The following is a 21,702-nucleotide window of genomic DNA, read 5'->3' on the forward strand; positions in this document are numbered from 1 at the left end:
GGTCTGAATGCAAGTCTACTTCCTATCCCGACATATCCTATCCCAGTCATTTGGAGCTTTCTAAGTTCCCACTTTACTTTTGACACCTAAGGGTCCCCCTCTCCACGTGTGTTTATGTTTAAATTTTGTTGGTTTTTTTTAGCATTTTTTTTTTTACCGCAAGAAAAGGAAGACCCACTGCATCATTCTGTCTCTAGAAAAATAATGCTAAATTACATTCTGACCGTTTCCCCATACCTCATAAAATTTTTTAATTAAATTTTAGTTATATGGGCAAAAAATGACATCTTGATATTTCAGTATACTAGAAAGGTTGAATAGTTTGTAATGTATTTCCTGGTTATGTGAATTACTCTGTTATGATTGACCGTAACTTTTCCTCTGTTGTATTAACATTTTAGTTCAATTTTTTTGCTTAAAAGCTATTAGAAGGCTCCCTGAGATTGCATAGGTGTTCCTTCTGGTAAAACTAGGAACACCTGTGCCACTGCTGTCACCAGTCTGTTTATGATGCATTACTTTCTAACATGGCTGTCTCTAGAGTAAGTGATATCAGTGAGATGAACATTCTTCTAATATCTTAAATTTCAAAGGTCAGTTTATTGAAAGACTGCTGTAGCTTTTTGCATCAGGTGTCTCTGTTACTTAAGTAATATCTTGGCTCAAGGTCTTACAGTCAAGTGTAGAGTTTCTGTGTACCTACCTATTCTTAATGTTTCCTTCCTGAGTCTCCTCTTCCAGAGACCTCTTGGCAAGGGATCTATGTGAAATGTTCAATCAAAGTTATTTTCTTGCTAAGGGGATGCTGCAGTTTGCAGCACTCCAAGCAGGCAAAGCTCAGTGGAGGTGATTTGTGACCTTAGACCCCTCCTGTTCAGAGGTAAATACAAGGTGTGTTGGGGAACATATTCGTGAGACCTCCCACCCAGTATTTTCAGTTTAACAGCAGGCAAATTATTCTGTTTTTCTAAGGGAGAAAAGAAAAGTTGTTTGGACTTAACCCTGATTTGTCTAGGTTTATTCTTCCCATCCCTTTTATTTTTATAAAATGTTAGTTCTCTGAAATCTTTTCTTCTGAAAAAATTTTTTTTCTTGTAATTCTTATAGTAAATTAATTAAAATTTATCTCTCATGTTTATTTGTGAATTATTTTAAGTAAAATAACCCAGTTATGTATCTTTTTTTTTTTTTTTTTTTTTAACATGGGCAGGCACCGGGGATCGAACCCGGGTCCTCGGGCATGGCAGGCAAGCATTCTTACCTGCTGAGCCACCGTGGCCCGCCCCATATCTTAAGTATCTTAAGTAAAATAACACAGCTGGCAAATGTAAACTAGTTTAAAGCAGATTCAAGGTTGTTTGTGAAGTTGATTTCACTTGCCTGCAAACCACTGATGTGTTCCTTCCGTAATGCTCAACTGCTGATGTGTGTCTTCTATAATGCTGTTTATGATTTTTATGTTTATTTTTAGCTTAAACATTCTACTGTTTACTGTTATTTTATATCCTTTCCCAAATTGCTGCTTTTAAAGTTGAAAATGCATTTTTTTTCTTATGGTGATGACATTTTATAGTTTTATCTTCTATGATTAAATTCTTGGCTATAGATAAGAAATTGGGAAGGAAAATGTATTAGAATAGATTGGTTTTCCTCCTTGTATTTTTGTGTGGTTTAGAGTAATTTATTTCCTATGAAGTTCTTTTATCCATCTTGTAGGCAGAGAGAATTCTTTTAACTAGAAATAAAACCTTTTGTTTTATTCTTTATTTTCTACCATTTGAAGAAACTTTACAGTCTCGTTGAAGAAAGATTAGGGTATACAACTACATAGGAAGAGGAGTATCAGGTTTTAAAGATGTTGAGATTTGGCTTTGGGCACTTTGAGTTTCTCTGGTTGAGAGGATAGTGAGATACTGACCAAGTACTTGGAATTAGGGAATTGAAACCTGAGAGTGTTGGTGTCTAAGAGATTGTTTTGTGAAATAACATAAAGTCCCTTGACTATGAGATTACTGATGGAGAAAGTATATAGAGAGAAGAGGACTACCAAAGAAAGATTCTTGACAGGTGTTGGCCACGTACCTCTCAGCTTCTTTTCACTTAGAACATCAGAGGGACATGATACATTTCCTTTCAGTAGCAGTGATTCATTACAGCAGGAATTCTTGCAAGGGGTGGAGGAAGGGTAAGGAAGTAGGGTCAGGGGGTGATGAAGATGGTAGTTGTACTTGTGGTAGCAGTAGTGGTAAGAGCTAATTCCCCTAGGAATTGCTTATAGCACTTCTTAGGAAAGAATATGGAAAAACCCTCTCTCCTGCTTTCCTTCCCACCAGCCCACCAGCCTCAGTTTGATATCCCATCTGTGTAGCCTTAAAGAACAAATGAGACACACAAACACACACATACACACATGAGAGAGGTATGTTATTTTAATAAATAAAGAACAAATGAGACACACAAACACACACATACACACATGAGAGAGGTATGTTATTTTAATAAATACTTCTTCAGTACTTATGCTGAATAAGTATTTGTTGAATAGGTATTGAATGAAAGCAGTGCAATGTCTAAGTATTAGAATCCTTATAGTAGTTATTACTGCTTTTGTTTTTGTGCCTGGTTTGGAGATTCTTTGGGAGGATGTGCTTAACAAGTATGCTTCTAGTGATCTGGTACATCCTTCACTGTATACAAAGCCATACATATTCAGCTTCCTTCTTTTGACCTCATTGCTTATCCACTCTAATTTTTTTCCCAGTAATCTATATACTATATTCATTCCATGCGCAAGCTGTTCTTGTTTTTTGCTCCTGCTTGGTTTACCTTTCCTTATCCTTTCTGTCTAGCTCCTACTTATGATGATTATTTCAGGCATTGAACTAGATCCTATTTTAGAACCTTTTGCATTCTGAGTGATCCAGATTCCTGTAATACAGTCCAAAACTGTGGGTCTTGATATTTTAATAGTTACATATATGCAAACAGTTTCTCTAATTCTATTTGAGTAATATATTTATTACACTATTAAGCTATATATGTTGCTGAACTGTTCTTTCTTTTGCTGCAAATAATGGAACATAATCTCTCTCAGACATTTTCAGCCCTGCGCTTTGGAGAATGGGGTGAATGATGCACTTAGGAGTGATCTACCATCTCTCTTTAACTTAGTAATTTAAGAATGAGAAAAAGATGCGAGGCTTTGTAGTATCTCTCTTAGCTATGTAGAGACTTTTTTGGCGTGGGGGGGTGTGCAGCAGGAGGGGAGGTGCTATACTTTTTGGTTTGTTGTTTCAGTTTTGGTTGCTGGATGAGTTAATTTGGGACCTGTGAAGTGTCAGTGCATTTTGTCCTGTTCTCTTTAGTAGCTTGACCTCTAATGTTGATCAGTAAAACTACATAAAATTTTTCTTTCAGAAAAACCTGTTTCTCCCAAGTCGGGAGCACTGAAGAGCCCTCCCAAAGGATTTGATACAACTGCAATTAACAAAAGCTATTATAATGTGGTGAGTAATCGGAAAACATTAAAAAAGAACAACTTTTGATTTTTGAATGTCTCCAGAATTTAGCAAAGTAGAATATAGGTAAACTACCTAGAATATGAAGAAGGAAATAAAATCACACATTATCTGCCACACAATAATAACCACCTTTAATATTTGGGTATATTTTCTTTTAATCTCTCCATATTTTAATAATATCTTTGCCTGTTTATTTTGCTATTATATGTATAGAATTATACTCTGCTCTTGTCATATAAAAAAGTTGTGTGGTTATTTGTCTATGCTGTTAAAAGGCTATAATAATGAAATTTAAAACGTGTGTAATGAGTAAAAATGTATGTATATATCAAATGCTGTTATAGTAGGAAATACCTTAATGTTTGGTGTAGATTTTAAGTATTTTAGGATCAATAGACTTTCTAGTTTAACTTTTTTTAATGCAATTTTATTGAGATATATTCACATACCATACAGTCCATCTGTATATACTCAGTATATACTCAGTGGCTCCCAGTGTCATCACATAGTTGTATAGTCATCATTGCAGTCAAGTTTAAAACGTTTTCATTACTCTAAAAGAAAACTGAAACATTCCATAAGTACCCTTGTTCCCCCTTATTTTTGACCCCTCATTTTGGTATGGTACACTTGTTACTGTTGATGAAAGAATATTAAGATATTACTGTTAAGTATACAGCCCTTAGTTTGCGGTAGGTTCGTTTTTCCCATATACTGCTCTATTGACTGCTTGTAATATTGTCAAGCAATTTATGAAAGAACTTTTTTACATTTGTTAATCACAGTCAGCATCCAACATATGATTCACTGTTATACGACCTCCAGCTTTCCTTCTGCTGACATACGATTCTAAGCTCCCTCTTTGACGACATTCACTCGCAATTCAGCACTATTAATTATACTCACAGTAACGTGCTTCTGTCACCTCTATCCATTTCCAAACGTTTAAGTTCAAAGTAGTTAACTATTCTGCACATATTAAGCAACCACTCCCCATTCTCTAGCCTTAGTCTATCCCCTGGTAACCTGTATACTAGATTTTATGTCTATGAGTTTATATATTATAATTATAATTAGGTTATATTAATGAAATCATACAACATTTATTCTTTTGTGCCTGACTTATTTTGGTCAAAATGATGTCCTCAAGGTTCATTCATTTTGTCACATACTTCAGAACTTCATTCCTTCTTACTGCTGAATAATAATTCTATTGTTTATGTATACCACGTTTTGTTTAACAATTCATTGGTTAATGGGCACTTGGGCAGTTGTGAATAATGCTTCTGTAGATACCGGTGTGCAAATATCTGTTTGTGTCCCTGCTTTCAGATCTTCTGGGTATATACTAAGTATTGGGATTGCTGAATCATGGGGCAACTCTATGCTTAACAACTGCCAGACTGACTTCCACAGTGGCTGTACCAATTCACATTCCCACCAGCAGTGAATAAGTGTTCCCATTTCTCCACATCCTCTCCAGCCCTTTGGTATTATGTTGGTTTAATAGCATCATTCTAGTAGGTGTGAAATGATACCTCTTTCTGGTTTTGATTTGCATTTACCTAAAGCTAGAGAAGATGAGCATCTTTCCATTTGCTTTTTAACCATTTGTATTTCTTCTTTGGAAAGTGTCTATTATCCTTTGCCCATTTTTTAAGTGGGTTGTTTGTCTTTTTATTGTTGAGTTGTAGGATTTCTTTGTACATTCTGGATATCAAACCCTTGTCAGATATGTGGTTTCAAATATTTTCTCAAATTGAGATAGCTGCCTTTTCACCCTTTTGACAAAGTTATTTGAAGCACAGAATTATTCAGTTTTTATCTGGTCCCGTTTATCTATTTTTTCTTTCATTATTTGTGCTTCGGGTGTAAGGTCTAAGAAGACTACCTCCTATCACTGTATCGCCAAGGTGTTTCCTTATATTTTCTTCTAGAAGTTCTATGGTACTGGCTTTTATATTTAGGTCCCTGATACATTTTGAATTAATTTTTGTATACCTGATACATTTTGAATTAATTTTTGTATAGAATATGAGGTAGGAGTCCTCTTTCATCCTTTGGTTATGTATATCCAGTTCTCTCACCACCGTTGATTGAACAGACTCTTTTGTCCTAGTTAAGTGGATTTGAAACCCTTGTCAAAAATCAGTTGGCCATAGATCTGAGGGTCTACTTCTGAGCTCTCACCTCAATTCCATTGCTTGATATGTCTATCTTTATGCTAGTACCATGCTGTTTTTACCCCTGTCACTTTATAATATGCTTTAAAGTCAGAAAACATGAGTTTCTTTTTCAAGATGCTTTTGGCTGTTCAAGGCCTCTTACCCTTCCAAATAAATTTGATAATTAGCTTTTCCATTTCTGTAAAGTAGGCTTTTGGAATTTGATTGGGATTGTATTGAATCTGTAGATCAGTTTGGGTGGAATTAACATCTTAATGACATTTAGCCTTCCAGTCCATGAACACAGGATATCGGTTTTTTTAGGTCTTCTTTGTTTTATTTTTGTGTAGAAATCCTTTATATTCTTGGTTAAGTTTATTCCTAGATATTTCTTTTAGTTGCCACTGTAAATGGAATTTTTTTTTCTTGATCACCTCCTTGGATAACTCATTACAAGTGTATAGAAATCCTCCTGATTTTTATGTGTTGTTCTTATAGCCCACCACTTTGCTAAACTTGTTTATTAGCTCAAGTAAGCTATGCTGTAGTTTTTTTTGGATACTCTAAATACAGGATCATGTTGCCTGTAAATAGTGAAAGTTTTTAACTTCTTCCTTTCTGATATTTAACATCTTCCTTTCCTTTCTTTATTTCTTTTTCTTGCGTAATTGTTGCAGGTACAACTTCCAATACAGTGTTGAATAGCAGCGGTGACAGTGGGTATCCTTGTTTTCTTCCTCATCTAAGAGGGAAAGCTTTCAGTGTCTCACCATTGAATATGATGTTAGCACTGTGTTTTCATATATGTCCTTTAATCATGCTGAGCAAGTTTCCTTTGATTCCCTCCTTTTTTATCAAGAAAGGATACTGGTTTTGTCAGATGCTTTTTCTGTATCAATCGAGATGATTATGTGGTTTTTCCCTTTTGATTAGTTGATGTGGTGTAGTACATTATTTGATTATCTTGTGTTGAACCATCCTTGCATACCTGGAAAAAATTCTACTTGGTCATTGTGCATAATTCTTTTAATGTGCTGTTTGATTTGATTTGCACATAATTTTTTGAGGAATTTTGCACCTCTATTCATTAGAGAAATTGGTCTGTAATTTTCTGTTCTTGTAGTGTTTAATAAGTTTTAGTATTACGTTGATGTTGACCTCATAGAATGAACAGGTAATGTTCACTAGCTAGTGTTTTGGAAGAGTTTCAGTAGGAATGATGTTAATTCTTGGAATGCTTGGTGAAATTCCCCCGTGAAGACATCTGGTCCTGAGCATTTCTTTGTTGGCAGAATTTTGAGGAATGATTCATTCTCCTTACTGTGATTGTTTCATTGAGATCTTCTATTTCTTCTAGAGTCAGTAATTGTCCGTTTCATCTAAGTCGTCAAGTTTGTTGGCGTACAGACCTAGTATCCCCTTATGATCTTTTTTATTTCTTTGGGGTCAGTGGTAATGACACCCCCCTTCATTCATTATTTTGTTTATTTACATCATCTCTTTTTTTGTCCGTCAGTCTAGCTAAGGGTTTGTTGATTTTATTCATCTCAAAACTCAACATGTGGTTTTATTGTTTCTCTAGTTTTTTTTCTTCTCAATTTCATTTATTTCTGATCTGATCTTCATTATGTTTTTCTTTCTGCTTGCTTTGGGATGAGTTTGCTGTTTATTCTCTGCTTTCTCCAGCTTTTCAGTGTTATGTCTTTGGTTTTATCTCTTTCTTCCTCTTTAATTTAGATCTGTAGAGCTATAAATGTCCCTCCAGTATTGCCTTCACTGTATCCCATAGGTTTTGATATGTTGTGTTCTTGTTTTCATTTGTTTTGAGATATTTACTGATTTCCCTTGCAATTTCTTCTTTGACCTATTCATTAAGAGTATGATGATTGGGCGGGCCACGCTGGCTCAGCAGGCAGAAATGCTTGCCTGCGATGCCAGAGGACCCGGGTTCGACTCCTGGTGCCTGCCCACGTAAAAAAAAAAAAAAAAGAAAAGAAAAGAGTGTGATGATTAACCTCCATGTATTTGTGAAATTTCCAGTTCTGCTGTTGTTACTGATTTCTAGCTTCCTTTCCTTATAATCAGAGAAAGTGCTTTGTATAATTTCAGTCTTTTTAAATTTAGTTAGACCTGTTTTGTCCCCCAGCATGTGGTCTATGCTGAAGAATATTCAGTGAGCACTTGAGAAGAATGTTTATCCTGCTGTTTGGGGATGCAGTGTTTTATATTTGTCTGATAGATCTAGTAAATTAATCATTATTTAGGCTCTTGGGCCCTTATTGATCTTTTGTTTAGATGTTCTATTGGAGAAAGTGGTATGTTGAAGTTTCCCACTGTTATTATAGAGATGTCTTATTACACAGTTCAGTTTCATCTGTGTTTGCCTTAATATATGATGTACTTTGGGGCACCCTAATTATGTACAAAAGTATTTATGATGGTTATTTCTTTCTGATGAATTTCCTTTCTAGTCTAATATCTAAAAATAGTCTTTTTCTGGATTGATGTATGTATATCAAATAACATGAAGTTAGAGGAAAGGTTTAGACATTGTGTACGTTAAAGACAATTGTTTCAGGATCCCCAAAGTTACTGCATTTTGAAACTTAGTATGAACAGTTTGTGAGCTTAAATAAATGATATTAAATCTATATATTCTAAACCTTCTTTTGACTCTAAACAATTGTATATGCTACTGATAGAAAATAATATCCTTTATTTGAATAAAATTTAAAGTTACTATCATATATCTGTTCAGTATGATGAATCAGTAAAAAAAAAAAGAAAATGTTTTCAGGGACTTTCTAAACATTCATATATTTTAAATTCTGTGGACAGTGGATTTGTTTAGTTATTTCGACCCCCAACCCTTACTTTTTTTTTTTTTTTAGAGTAAGCAAGTTTATTCCTGTGCTCCTGCCCTTACATATTTTATTTTCATGGTTCGGGGTGTGAATCTGAATTCATGAAACCTTTTAATTTTTGAAGTGAAATAGCTATTGATTAGATTTTTTGCAACAGCTCTTTTACCACAAGTGTTTCATTTTCTGTATTTATGAAAGAAATACTGAAAAATTGTGACACATTCAACAATGAGTCAGTTCTACCACATTGACTTATTATCGCAGGCCTGCTGTGGGTCTGTATATTCTGCTTTCTCCTAAGATTTATCTTTGTTTTGCCCTGACTCTTAATACAGGACAATTTGGCCTTGAGGAAAATACATTCATTTGTTCCATCATTCAGTAAATATTTATTGGGTGCTTATTCTGTGCCAGGCACTCTTAAAGGCATTAGGGGTATAACAGTGAATTATACTGTTAACTGTAGTTCATAGCTTACATTGGGATTCACTGTGTTATACATTCCTATGGTTTTTAATTTTTTTTCTTATGGTATTTTTTTCCCTATGGTTTTTAAACAGTTATTTTAGTAAGATATATAACCTAAAATTTCCACTTTTAACCAAACTCAAATATATAATTCGGTGGTGTTAATTACATACAGTGTGCTAACATTATCACCATCCATTACAAAAATTTTCTATCACTCCAACAGAAACACTGTACCAATTAAACATTAGCTTCCCATTTACTAGTCCCAACTCAGTCCTTGGTAACCAATAATTTAGTTTCTGACTTTAAATTTGCTTATTCCAAGTATTTCATATCAGTGAGATCATACAATATTTGTCCTTTCGTGTCAAGCTTATTTCACTCAGTGTGATGAATTCAAGATTCATCCATGTTATCACGTTCATTCCTTTTTTGTTTTGACATGGGCAGGCTCTGGGAATCGAACCCGGGTCTCCTGCATGGCAGGCGAGAGCTCTGCCATTGAGCTGCCATTGATTGCCTGCCCTTCATTCCTTTTTTACAGCTGAATAATATTCCATTGTATGTATATACCACATTTTGTCCATCCATTCTACTGTTGATGGTCCCTGAAATAACTTGAGTTGCTTTAATCATGTGGCAACTGTGAATAATGCCGCTGTGAACATTAGTGTGCAAGTGTCTGTTCAAGTCTCTGCTTTCAGTTCTTTTGGGTATATACCTAGAAATATGATTTCAGGGTCATACAGTAATTCACTATTAATTTTCAGAGGCGCTACAAAAATGTTTTCCATAGTGACGGCACAATTTTACACTCCCACCAAAAATGAATGAGTATTCCTATTTCTCCACATTCTCTCTAGCACTAATTTTCTGTTCTTTTTAATAGCAGCCATTCTACTGGGTGTAAAACAGTATCTCATTTGGTGTTTTTTTAAAAAACATTTTTTATTGTGAAATATATATACAAAAAAGCAATAAATTTCAAAGTGCATTGCAACAAGTAGTTATAGAACAGATTTAGGAGTTTGGTATGGGTTATAATTCCTCAATTTTAGGTTCTACCTTTTAGCTGCTCTAAGACACTGGAGATTAAGAAAAATAACAAATGATGATTCACCAGTCATACATATTTAAATCCTATCTTCCCTGTTATAACTCTTCCTTCTCCTCTGATCTTCTCCCAATCTTTTGGGATATTTGGGCTGTGCCCATTCTGACTAATTCATGTTGGAAAAAGTTGTTGATAATATGGGATGGGGGAAGGAACTAGTCGATTGATGTTCTTGGAGAGGCTGGTCCCTCAGTGTTTCAGGACTTTTCTGGCCTGGGAATCCATCTGGAGGTTGTAGGTTTCTGGAAAGGTATCACAGTACGTGAAACTTTCGTAGAATCTCATATAGAACCTTAGATGTTCTTTAGGGTTGACAGGGATGGTTTTGGTGGGGTTTGGCAAACCATGGTAAATAGCAATATCTAACTGAAGCTTGTGTAAGAGTAGTCTCCAGAGTAGGCTCTTGACTCTATTTGAATTCTCTCAGCCACTAATACCTTATTTTTTTACATTTCTTTCTCTCCTTTTTGTCAGGAAGGCATTTTCCATCCCATGGTGCCAGAGATTCATGTCCCACGTTGTCAAGGAGACTTTCACCCCTGGACTTCATGTCCCTTGTAGGGAGGAGGGTAATAATTCCTTGCAGATTTGGGCTTAGAAAGTGGCCGCATCTGAGCAACAAAAGAGGTCCTCTGGAAGTAACTATTAAATATAGCTATAGGTAGGCTAAACTTCTCCACTACATAAATAAGCTTCATAAGAGCAAGCCTCAAGATCAAGTGCTTGGCCTTTTGACCTGGAATTCCTTAATAATGTGAGGCAGTATCAGGGGCTTCCCCTATGTTAAAGCTTAATAGTTCCATATTTTTTCTCTCATACTTCAAGGACCTTTACCAATACTTTTAAATTATCTGTTCAACAAATTCGGAATGTATCTGAGTATTGCATTCAGCTGTACAAAATTATAAGCTGTGTATTCTATTCTGTTTGTTTAAATGATCTGTCTAGACAAGTTGAGTTAGACTATGTGCTACAGAAAATTTAGATTTTGGACAAAATAAACCTCTCTTCCTTTGGTCTTATAGAGTAGGTGGAGTTCTAAAATATAGACAACAATCCTTCTGATTTACCTTAGTCCTGACCCGATTGGCCTCGTCTTACCTCTAATTGAAAGCCTGATCTCTTTTTCAGTTTCTTTAACAATTGTTGTATGTAGCAACGCTGACTTTCAGAGCTACAGAACTCCAATTCTGAGTCTTAGGTGTCACATAGGTAGCCAAAGTTCCAGGGAGATACCAGGTTATGCAAATATAGCACAGCATCTCACTATCTAGAAATAGCATTTACAGCTCTGGACTAAATGTGACTGCTGTAAGAGCTTACAATCTAGGCCCCAATTTTTGTGTATGTATTTTCTAAAAGAGACCATCCGATATTTGTTTTTTTCTTTCTGGCTTATTTTATATTGCATAATGCCCTCCAGGGTCATTCGGCTTGTTGCCTGCCTCACGACTTCATTCCTTTCTATAACCACACAATATTTGATCATATGTATACCTCATAGTCTGCCATTCTACTTCTCAGTGTATATCCTTCAGCTACCTCCATCCAATGGGCATCATATATAATGTCCAAAGTCCACAATCCATGTCTCACATTATCCTCACTTAGTTGTATATTAATGAACACTCTCAATTTTAGACAATTTTTGTTGCTCCCAAGAAAAAATTAACAGATAAACACACCCTCACCAGATAGAAAATCCAAGCCTCCACTTACCTCTTGTCCCCACCCCACCCCCAATTATTTATCCCTAGTATTGCTGTGGTCCTGTTGATGTCTTCCTGTTAAACACAGACCATAGCATGCAGTAGTAATTCCCCCCCCTTTTTTATTATTCTTTTAACAATATTCAAACCTTTGAAGTAGTTCATGCAAGAACTTATTTGTATTTATAGTGTTAATTGGTGGCATACATGGCAATATTACTTATAGGCCCACTAATAAACTGCCTTCACTTCTATCCATTCCCTTCCATTTAAGTTCAACCTCATTAGCTAACCATTCACCCATCTCTAGCTTCTGTATATCTCTAGGTCCCCTGTTTTGTATTATAAGCCTCTGAATTTGCCTTTACCATCATAAAAGCAAAATCATACTGTGTCTAGCCTTTCATGTTTAGCTTATTTCAACATTACATCCTCAGGGTTAATCCATGTTTTCATATGCTTCAGCACTGCATTTTGTTTACCCACTCATCCGTTGATGGGCACTTGGATTGTTTTCATCTTTTGGAGAATAATGCTACTCTGAACATCGGTGTGCAAATTATCTGTGTGTCTCTGCTCTCAGCTCTTCTGGGTATATACTGAGTAGTAAGTAGTATTGCCAGGTCATAGGGCAACTTGATATTTAGTTTTCTGAGGAACTGCCAAACTGTCTTCCATAGTGGCTGTTCCTTTTTACACTCCCAGCAGCAGTGCATAGTTGTCGCTTTTTCTCCATATCCTCTCCAACATTTGTAGTTTCTTTTCCTCTGTTTAATAGCAGCCATTCTAATTGTATGAGGTGATATGTCATTGTGGTTTTGAGTTTGCATTTCCCTAATAGCTAATGAAGAGCATTTCTTCATGTGTTTTTTAGCCATTTGTGTTTCCTCTTTGCAAAAATGTCTGTTCATTTCTTTTGCCCATTTTATAATTGGGTTGATTGTCCTTTTATAGTTGAGTTGTCAGATTTCTTTATATATTACTGATATCAAACCCTTTTCAAATATGTAGTTACGAAGTAACCTCTCCCATTGAGTTGGCTGCCTCTTTAACTTTTTGATAAAGTCCTTTGAAGCGCAGAAGTGTTTGATCTTTAAGAGTTACTATTTCTCTGTTTTGTCTTTTGTTGCTTGTGCTTTGGGTGTAAGATCTAAGATGCTACTTCCTATCACTAGGTCTTAAAGATACTTCCTTATATTTTCTTCTAGGAGCTTTATGATGCTGGTTCTTATATTTAGTTGTTTGATCCTGTTTGAGTTCATTTTTGTATAGGGTGTGAGGTGGAGGTCCTCTTTCATTCCTTTGAATATGGATATCCAGTTCACCCAGCCCAATTTTTTGAAGAGACTTTTCTGTCCCAGTTCAGCGGATTTGGACCTTGTTAAATATTGCATGACTATAGATCTGTGATCTATTCTGAATTCTTAGTTTGAATCCGTTGTTCTGTATGTCTGCCCTTGTGCCAATACCATGCTCTTTGACCACTGTGGTTTCATAATAAGTTTTACAGTCAGGAAACATAAGTCCTGCCACTTTGTTCTTTTCTTAGGATGCTTTTGGCTATTCAGGGCCCTTTCCCTTCCAAATAAATGTAATGATTAGCTTTTCCAAGTCTGCAAAGTAGGTTGTTGGTATTTTTATTAGTATTGCATTGAATCTCTAGATCAGTTTCGGGAGAATTGATATCTTAGTAACATTTAGCCATCCTATCTATGAGCAAGGAATATCTTTCCACCTATTCAGGTCTTCTTTGAATTTTTAGCAATATTGTGTAGTTTTCTGTCTACAGATCTTTAATATCCTTGGTTAAATCTATTCTTAGTTACTTGATTATTTTAGTTGTTAGTGTGAATGGATTTTTCTTCTTAATTGCCTCTTCAGTTAAGTCATTATTAGTGATAATAATACTACTGCTTTTTGCTTGTTAATCTTGTATTGTGCCACTTTGCTGAATTTGTTTATTAGTTCAAGTAGCTTTGTCATCTTGGGATTTTCCAAATATAGAATCACATTATCTGTAAATAATGAGAGTTTTACTTCTTTTCTGATTTGAATGCCTTTATTTCTTTTTCTTCCCTAATTGCTGTGACTAGAACTTTTAGTACAATGTTCTGTTACAGTGGTGATACTGGGCATCCTTGTCTTGTTCCCAATCTTAGGGGGAAGGATTTCAGTCTCTTGACATTGTATATATATATCATGCTGGCTGTGGGTTTTTCGTTTATACCTTTTATCATATTTAAGAATTTTCCATCAATTTCTATCTTTTGAGGTCTTTTTGTCAAAAAGAATGCTAAATTTTGCTGAATGCCTTTTCTGTGTCATTCAAGATGATCATGTGGTTTCTCCCTTTCATTTTTTTATTACATTGATTGATTTTCTTTTATTGAACCACCCTTGTGTGCCTGAAATAAACACCATTTGGTTGTAATATAAATTGTTTTAATGTGCTTTCAGATTTTCTTTGCAAATATTTTCTTGAGAATATTTGTATCTATAATCATTAGAGAAATTGGTCTTTTGATTTCCTTTCTTGTAGTATCCTTGTCAAGTTTTGGTATTAGAGTGATGCTTTCCTCATAGAATGAGTTAGGTTGTGTTGTTCCCTTCCCTTTTCTTCAAATTTCTCAAAGACTTTGAACAGAGATACTGTTAGTTCTTGGAATGTCTGGTGTAAAATTCCACCCTGTAGGGATCTGGCCCTGGGCTATTCTTTATAAGGAGGTTTTCGATTACTGAATGAATCTCTTCATTTGTGATTGGTTTGTTGAGGTCCTCTGTTTCTTCTCGAGTCAGTATAGGTCATTTGCGTAGTTCTAGGAAATTGTCCATTGCAGCTAACTTGTCTAGTTTGTGAACATATAGTTGTTCATAGTATCGCTTATGAATTTTTTTGAGGGGGTTCCATGGTAGTGATCCCCCTCTCATTTCTTATTTTATTTGTTTGCATTGTCTCTCTTTTTTACTTTGTCAGTCTGGGTAATGGTTTGCTGCTCTTACTGATCTTTTCAAAGAATCAATTTTTGATTTTATTGATTCTCTTTTTTTCTACCTTGTTTCATGAAAAATTATTTTGTCATTTCTTTTCTTCTATTTGTTTTAGAATTAGTTTGTGCTCTTTCTCTCATTTATTCAGGTGTTTAGATAGGTGTTTGGTTTGAGCTCTCTCCTTTTTAATGTAGGCATTTAGAACCAAAAATTTCTCTCTCAATATAGCCTTTGCTGCATCCCATAAGTTTGTTATGTTGTATTATGGTTTTCATTTATCTCCACAAGTTTACTGGGTTCTCTTGCAATTTCTCTTTGACCCACTGATTTAGAGTGTGTTATTTAACCTCCATATGTTTGTGAAAGTTCTGGTTCTTTGGTGGTTGTTGATTTCTAGCTTCATTCCATTGTGAGGTGAAAAAGTTCTGCCCCAGTATATGATCTATCCTAGAGAATGTTCCATGAGCACTTGAGACGAATGTATATTCTTGTGTTTTGTGGTACAGCAATCTATGCATGTTAGGTCTAATACATTTATCATTTGTTTGGGTTCTCTATCTCACTGATCCTCTATGTGGTGGTTCTGTCTACAGAAGTGAGTGGTGTGTCTTCCACTATTATTGTAGAAATGTCTATATTCCCTTTAGTTTTGCCACTGATTGCCTCATGTACTTTGGAACTCCTTGATTGGATGCATACATATTTATGATTGTTATTTCTTCTTGGTGAATTGTCCCTTTTATTAATATATAATATCCTTCCTTATTTCTTATGACATTTTTTACATTTAAAATTTATTTTGTCTGATATTAGCTTAGCTACCCCAGCTTTCTTTTAATTACTGCTTGTGGAGAATATCTTTTTTGATCCTTTAATTTTCAACCTATTTGTATCTTTGGGTCTAAGATGAGTCTCTTGTAAATAGCGTATAGATGGGTCATATTTTTTTAAATCAATTCTACCAATCTGCGTCTTTTATTTGGGGAGTTTAATTCAAAGTTGTTACTGTAAAGGCAGTTCTTGATTCAACCATTCTAGCCTTTGGTTTTTATTTGACTCATCTATTTCTCTCTCTCTCTTTTTTATCCTTTAAATTACGCTTATTAATATTCTTCAGTTCTGTACCCTCCTCCAGACCTCTTTCTCCCGTCTTTTATCTTTCAGCCTACAGAACTCTCTTTAGTATTTCTTATGGGGGAGTTTTCTTGTTAACAGATTTTCTCAGCCTTTGTTTATCTTTGAAAATTTTAAACTCCCCCTCACTTTTGAAGGACAGCTTTGCTGGATAAACAAATCTTTGGCTGGCAGTTTTTCTCTTTCAGAATCTTAAATATATCATGCCACTGCCTTCTCGCCTCCAGGATGTTCACTGAGTAGTCAACACTTAGTCTTATGTGGCTTCTCTTCTTTGTGGTGATTCACTTTTTTCTTGCTGCTTTCAGTACTGTCTCTTTCTCCTCAGCATTTGACAGTCTGATCAGTATGTTTCTTCCAGTGGCTCTATTTGCAATTTGGAGTTTGTTGGGCTTCTTTCAGTTGCATATATATGTCTTTTGTAAGGGTTGTTTTGGGAAGTTTTCCCTAGTTCTGTCCTCAGTCTTCCTAGGCCTTTACTCTTCTCTTTCAGGGACACCAGTGTTTCTTATATTTGTGCACTTTTTTGTCAGTAGTTTCCCTGAAATCCAATTCAAATTTTTCTCTTTTTCACTGTTCTTTTGTGTATTTGAATTTACTTGCTCTGTCCTTTAGCTCGCTTATTCTTTCTTCTGGCTCTTCAGATCTACTGTTCTGTGTCTCGAATATTTTGAATTCATTCTACAGTATCTTTCATTTCTATAAGATCTGGTGTTTTTCCATTTACTCTTTCAAATTCTTCGTTATGCTCTTCTAGTGTCTTCTTGATATCCTTTATATTTTTAGCCATTGATTGTGTTCAGGAGATTTATTTGAGCATCTTTGATTAGTTGTTCAAAATCCTGTGTCTTCTCTGGCTGTAATTTGGTCATTTGCCTTGACCATATCTTCTCTCATATTCATATGCTTTATGATTTTTTTCTTGATTTCTTAGCATTTGATGATCTTGGCATGGTTATTTTGAAAGTTGATTTCCCTTGCTCATCTAAGATTTTGTAGTTGCTTGGGTTTGCTTTGAAGGTCTTCTTTGGCACTTGTTTCATCAGTTATTCCCAGCTATACTAGGGCAGGGACCTCACACAGTAGGCGCAGCCCTTTTGGAAAGTCTGTTAGGGATGAGGCAGAAAATCAGTTTGCCAGATGGCACTTTCCCTGTCTTCCCAGCAGATGGCACTCTTGGGCCACGTCTTCCCCACCTTGGGCACAATGTGTTTGGTGATTCCCCGGCTCCCTTGTGGAAAGGCCTCAGGCTGCAGGACTGTGAGGTTCAGCTTCCCCAGCCAACAGCCAGTGCTCCCTGCATTTTGCTGGTTAGCAAGACTTATGTTTGATTTAGGACGTTGTTTTGACGGTTGGTTATCTGTATTTCTCAGCCAAAACTGGGTTGGATTCCCATCCAAGGGGTGTAGACCAGCTCCAATGGCCTGGAATAAGGTCTGGAGAGGCTCTGAAAGCCCTGTAATTCCCTTGTGCGCTCCAGCCTTCCCAGCAGATAGCACTGTATAGGATTTAATCTTCCTCAGAAGCTGTTTGCCTCTGAGAGTCCAGACAGTGTCCAACTGGGCAGAGCTGAAACTGCAGGGGTCCTATGCATTCATTGCCAGCCAAAATCTGGCTTAATGTGGGGTTATGTCCCCCATTTTACTTGAAACGGAGGATTACCCCAGCTACCCCAGTCTGCAGCTGTTCCCAGGCAAAGATTGGGCCTCCTGCTGCTAAAGGTTTTCCTCAAGGATGGGGAGTGGGCACCAGAATCCAGGATTGGTAACAGTCTCTGTCTATGTTTTCTCAGACTCGTTATCACTCACTGACCTGGGCTTGAAATGTCCTCCCCTGCCCTCTGGTCCCCAGACAGTTGTTTTCGGTGTTTTCTTCCTGGTTTCTGCTACTTTTAGGAGGGAGATTTTGTGGTTCCCTCTCTATTCGTCCATTTTGAAAATCTTCCTTGTTGCCCTTTTGTATTTCGCCCTCCCTGTGTTAGCCACTGGTCCTGTCCTGGTCTCTGTGCTCTTGAGTTTCTGTGTCTGGATATAAGTGGGTATCTTTCTCACTTTGTGAGAGATTTTGTAGTCTGTGTACCCAGTGGGAGGCTGGAGGGATCCCATGGCTGCTGCCTCTGTGTATTTCCCGAACTGTGTGAGATTGAGTGAGAGGACTAGCCTGTCTGGAATAGAAGTTTCCTACCTGATATTTTTCTTTCTTTGATTCAGCGTTTGTGGGATCCTTCTCCAGTCTATACCTTCCTCCAGAGTTCTCTCTCAACAAGTGAGAGTTGTCCCTTTTTTTTTTTGCTGAATCTCTGAGGGTTTGTCAGTGGCTGTTTACATCTCCATGTTGATGACGTCAGTCCCTGTTACTATATATTTTTAAAATATCTTTTTTTGTTATGCTCTGGTTTGTATTGTACAACCTGTCTCTATAACCTACTAGTTTGTAAAGGTACCAACTTAACTTAAACAAAATCTGTGCTGCCTTATCCCTGTTTCCCCTCTTTATGTTGTTTTTGCCTACTCTACCATTTTATGTTTTGCATATCAAGAAATATGCTCTTTTTCTCATTCAATTGTATTCTGATTCTTATAGAAATTACGGAGCATAGCTGTATTTTGAAGGTGCAGTATTATTGTGTTTTGCATTATTCCGTTTAGTTACCTTTACTGAAGATATTCATTTCTTTACGCTAGTTTGAGCCACTCTCTTCTGTCTTTTTCTTTCAGATTACAGAACACCCTTAATTAATTCTTGTATAGTAGGTCTTTTTTAATGACCTCTCTCAGTTTCTGTTTGTCTATGAATATTTTAAACTCCCCTTCACTTTTAAATGCTGTGTGACTGGGTCACATTTCATTATTTTTTCATGTGAGTATCCCTTTATTGCAGCACCATTTGCTGAATATTTGTTTGTGTTTTTGAGAAGTGCATGGACTGGGAATCAAACCTGGGTCTCCCGCATGGCAGACTGGAATTCTACCTCTGAACTATATCCTTGTGACCCTCCCCCTCATTTTTTTAAATTTGTATTTGTTTATTTTTTGCATGGGCAGGCATCGGGAATCCAACCTGGGTCCCCAGCATGGCAGGCGAGAATTCTACCACTGAGCCACCATCGCAACACCCCCTCCCCCTCATTTTTGAAGGACAGTTTTGCCAAGAAAAGAATCTTTTCTGGAAGTTTTTCTCTTTCCATACCTTAAATATATCATACCATGCCTTCTCGCTTCCATGGTTTCTTCTTTTTTTTTTGAGACTATTTTTTTAATTTACATCTGTTCAATTTATACATATCTGAATCTTAATGACTTGACTTCTGTTTCCAATATGAAAACCAAAGTTAAAAATCCATATAAGTAAATTTACTTTACTGTATTGAGGGTAAAAGAGGCTTCATATAAATTCAGTGAGGTTGAACTTTTCATAAACAGCATGAAACCATGGACTCATGAAAATCGTCCAGGTTGCTACTATAAGTAGCTTTTTTTTCTGAAATATTGATGCACTGAAACAATATCAGATTTATTTAAAATATAAATGAGATTATTCCATTCTGTCCGAACCTATTAAATACCTTCCAAAAGTTTCTTTAAATCAGTCTGAGAAATTCCTGTTCAGAAACATGACTTTTATGAAACTTCCGAGAAAAAAAAGAAACTACTTAAAAGTTGATTGCCTTGCCAAATCATGCAGCCAGGTTTGCTTCCCTAAATAAAAGCGTCTGATAAACTTGGTTGTTCATGACAGAATCCTGGCTGTCTCTTCACAGGACACTCCATATTCCAAAGCAAGAGCAGCTTCGTTTATCATTTCTCCAGCACCTGGTCCTAGAATATGTGCTCCTAATACACTGTCCATTGATTTAGCAGCAAATGGGAATTTCCCGACTTTGTATTCAATATCCTCATCCTTCAGTTGCTCTTCTGATTTGCTAACCCAAGCATTTCAGGGTATATGTAAATCACTAATGGCATGCAGTTGTAGTCAGTGTGCACAGCACCATCAGCAGTTTGTTCAATACAGACGATAACTTCATCCTCTGCTTTGTTAACAAGCCTTGGACCAACAACCATGTCACCAGTAGCATAGATATTTGGAATTTTAGTTTGGAATCTGGAGTTAACTGAATTTTGCCTTTGGGATCTAGAGTAATGCCAAGCTTCTCTAGTCTTAAATTCTTAGTAACGGGTAGCCAGCCAGTGCAAACCAAGAGTACATCACAAGTGAGAACTTCAGCTTTACCACCAGAGGCAGCTTCAGTTAAAACATCAATGTTTCTATCTGACGTCTAGGCAGCACCAATATCCTTTATATTCAGTTTAAATTTAAATCCTTGCTTTTGAAGGACACGTTGCAAGTTTTCTATATCAACTCCAACTCCACTAGCATGGCCCAAAAATGCAACCGCTGTCACATCTGCACCAAGTCTTTGCCAAACTGAAACCAGTTCACCTATTATTCCTGCAAAATCACAGTCATCTTTTCTGGAACTCTTTTTTAAAGATATATCACCTGTACATGCCATTATTGTATCTTCATCAATTGTGATTCCAGAAAAGGAAGTGACTTCTGAACCTGTAGCTATAAGAACATTCTTTGTATCAGTAACTTGAGTACTGCCATTGGGTTTCATAGCAGTGATCTGTTTTTTGCCAGTTATCTTTCCATATCCATTTACATGAACAACCTTATTTTGTTCAAACGGGTAGGCAATTCCCCCTTTAAAACTTCGATTGCTATACTCTTCTGCTCCATTGGCTTCTCTAAATTCAAGGGTACTTCAGACACTTCAATTCCCTAGATACAAATATTTTCCATGAAACATATGCTAATAATGAGAGTTATTCAATAAAGCCTTAGAAGGAATATAGCCAACATTCAAGCATGTCCTACCAAGGATTTCATTTGTCTCAATGCAAACTGTCTTGAAGTGTAACTGGGCAGCTTTAATAGCAGCAGTGTATCCTCCAGGATCAGAACTTTTCACTGTTATATCATCATCAATTGGTTGATCTGTGTAAGTTCTGAAAAGCGCTGTCCTCTAGACCATGAGATAGTCAACTCAGATGGCCTCTCTTGGCCAAGAAACAGTACGTCTGACTACAGCTTTGCATTTTTACCCAGTACTTTTCTTTCTGCCTTTTCACCAAGATCTCCTGCTCTCGCCTCCATGGTTCTTGATGAGAAATCTGCCCTTGGTTTTATTGAGAATCCTTGAATGTGATAAACTCTTTCTTTTGCTGCTTTTAGAATTCTGTCTTTATCTTTGGCATTTGACATTCTGATTAGTGTGTGTCTTGGAGTAGGTCTCTTAGTGTTTATTCTGTTTGGAGTCTCTTCACGCATCTTAAATATGTTTTTTGATATCTTTCTGCAGTTTCTTCAAATATCCTTTGTGCCCCCTTTCCCTTCTCTTTCTAGGACACCCATTTGTTTGTATGCTTTTTGCTGTTACTCAAATCCCTGAGACCCTGCTCACTTTTTTCTGTTTTTACTCTGTCTATTCTTCTGGCTGTATGACTTCAGTTGTCCTGTGTCTAGTTCACTGATTCTTTTCTGCCTGTTAAAGTCTGCATTTGTAAGCCTCTCTTGTATTTTTAATCTCCATTTTGTGCCTTTCATCCCAATAATTTTTTTTTTGACTTTCGAATACTCCTTTATGCTCATACATTTTCTTAATATCCTTTAGCTCTGTAGCCATATTTTCCTTCATCTTATTGAGTTGATTTAGGTGGTTTGTTTGAA

General features: G+C 36.3%; 1 protein-coding gene and 1 pseudogene across 9 annotated transcripts in view; one reads left to right on the top strand and one right to left on the bottom strand.

Annotated features, from left to right (window-relative positions):
* Positions 1 to 21,702, top strand: part of ARHGEF7 (Rho guanine nucleotide exchange factor 7) — a 267,744-nt gene that overhangs the window by 170,543 nt on the left and 75,499 nt on the right. For all 9 annotated transcript variants that reach the window (XM_077158695.1, XM_077158691.1, XM_077158687.1 and 6 more), the window contains one exon: positions 3,418 to 3,506. In XM_077158695.1, the coding sequence (XP_077014810.1) occupies positions 3,418 to 3,506 (89 nt within the window). The remainder of the gene's footprint in view (positions 1 to 3,417; positions 3,507 to 21,702) is intronic.
* LOC143681566 (dihydrolipoyl dehydrogenase, mitochondrial pseudogene) lies at positions 19,619 to 21,071 on the bottom strand (annotated as a pseudogene).

This window comes from Tamandua tetradactyla, chromosome 4 (assembly GCF_023851605.1).
Source record: "Tamandua tetradactyla isolate mTamTet1 chromosome 4, mTamTet1.pri, whole genome shotgun sequence".
Lineage (NCBI taxonomy): Eukaryota > Metazoa > Chordata > Mammalia > Pilosa > Myrmecophagidae > Tamandua > Tamandua tetradactyla.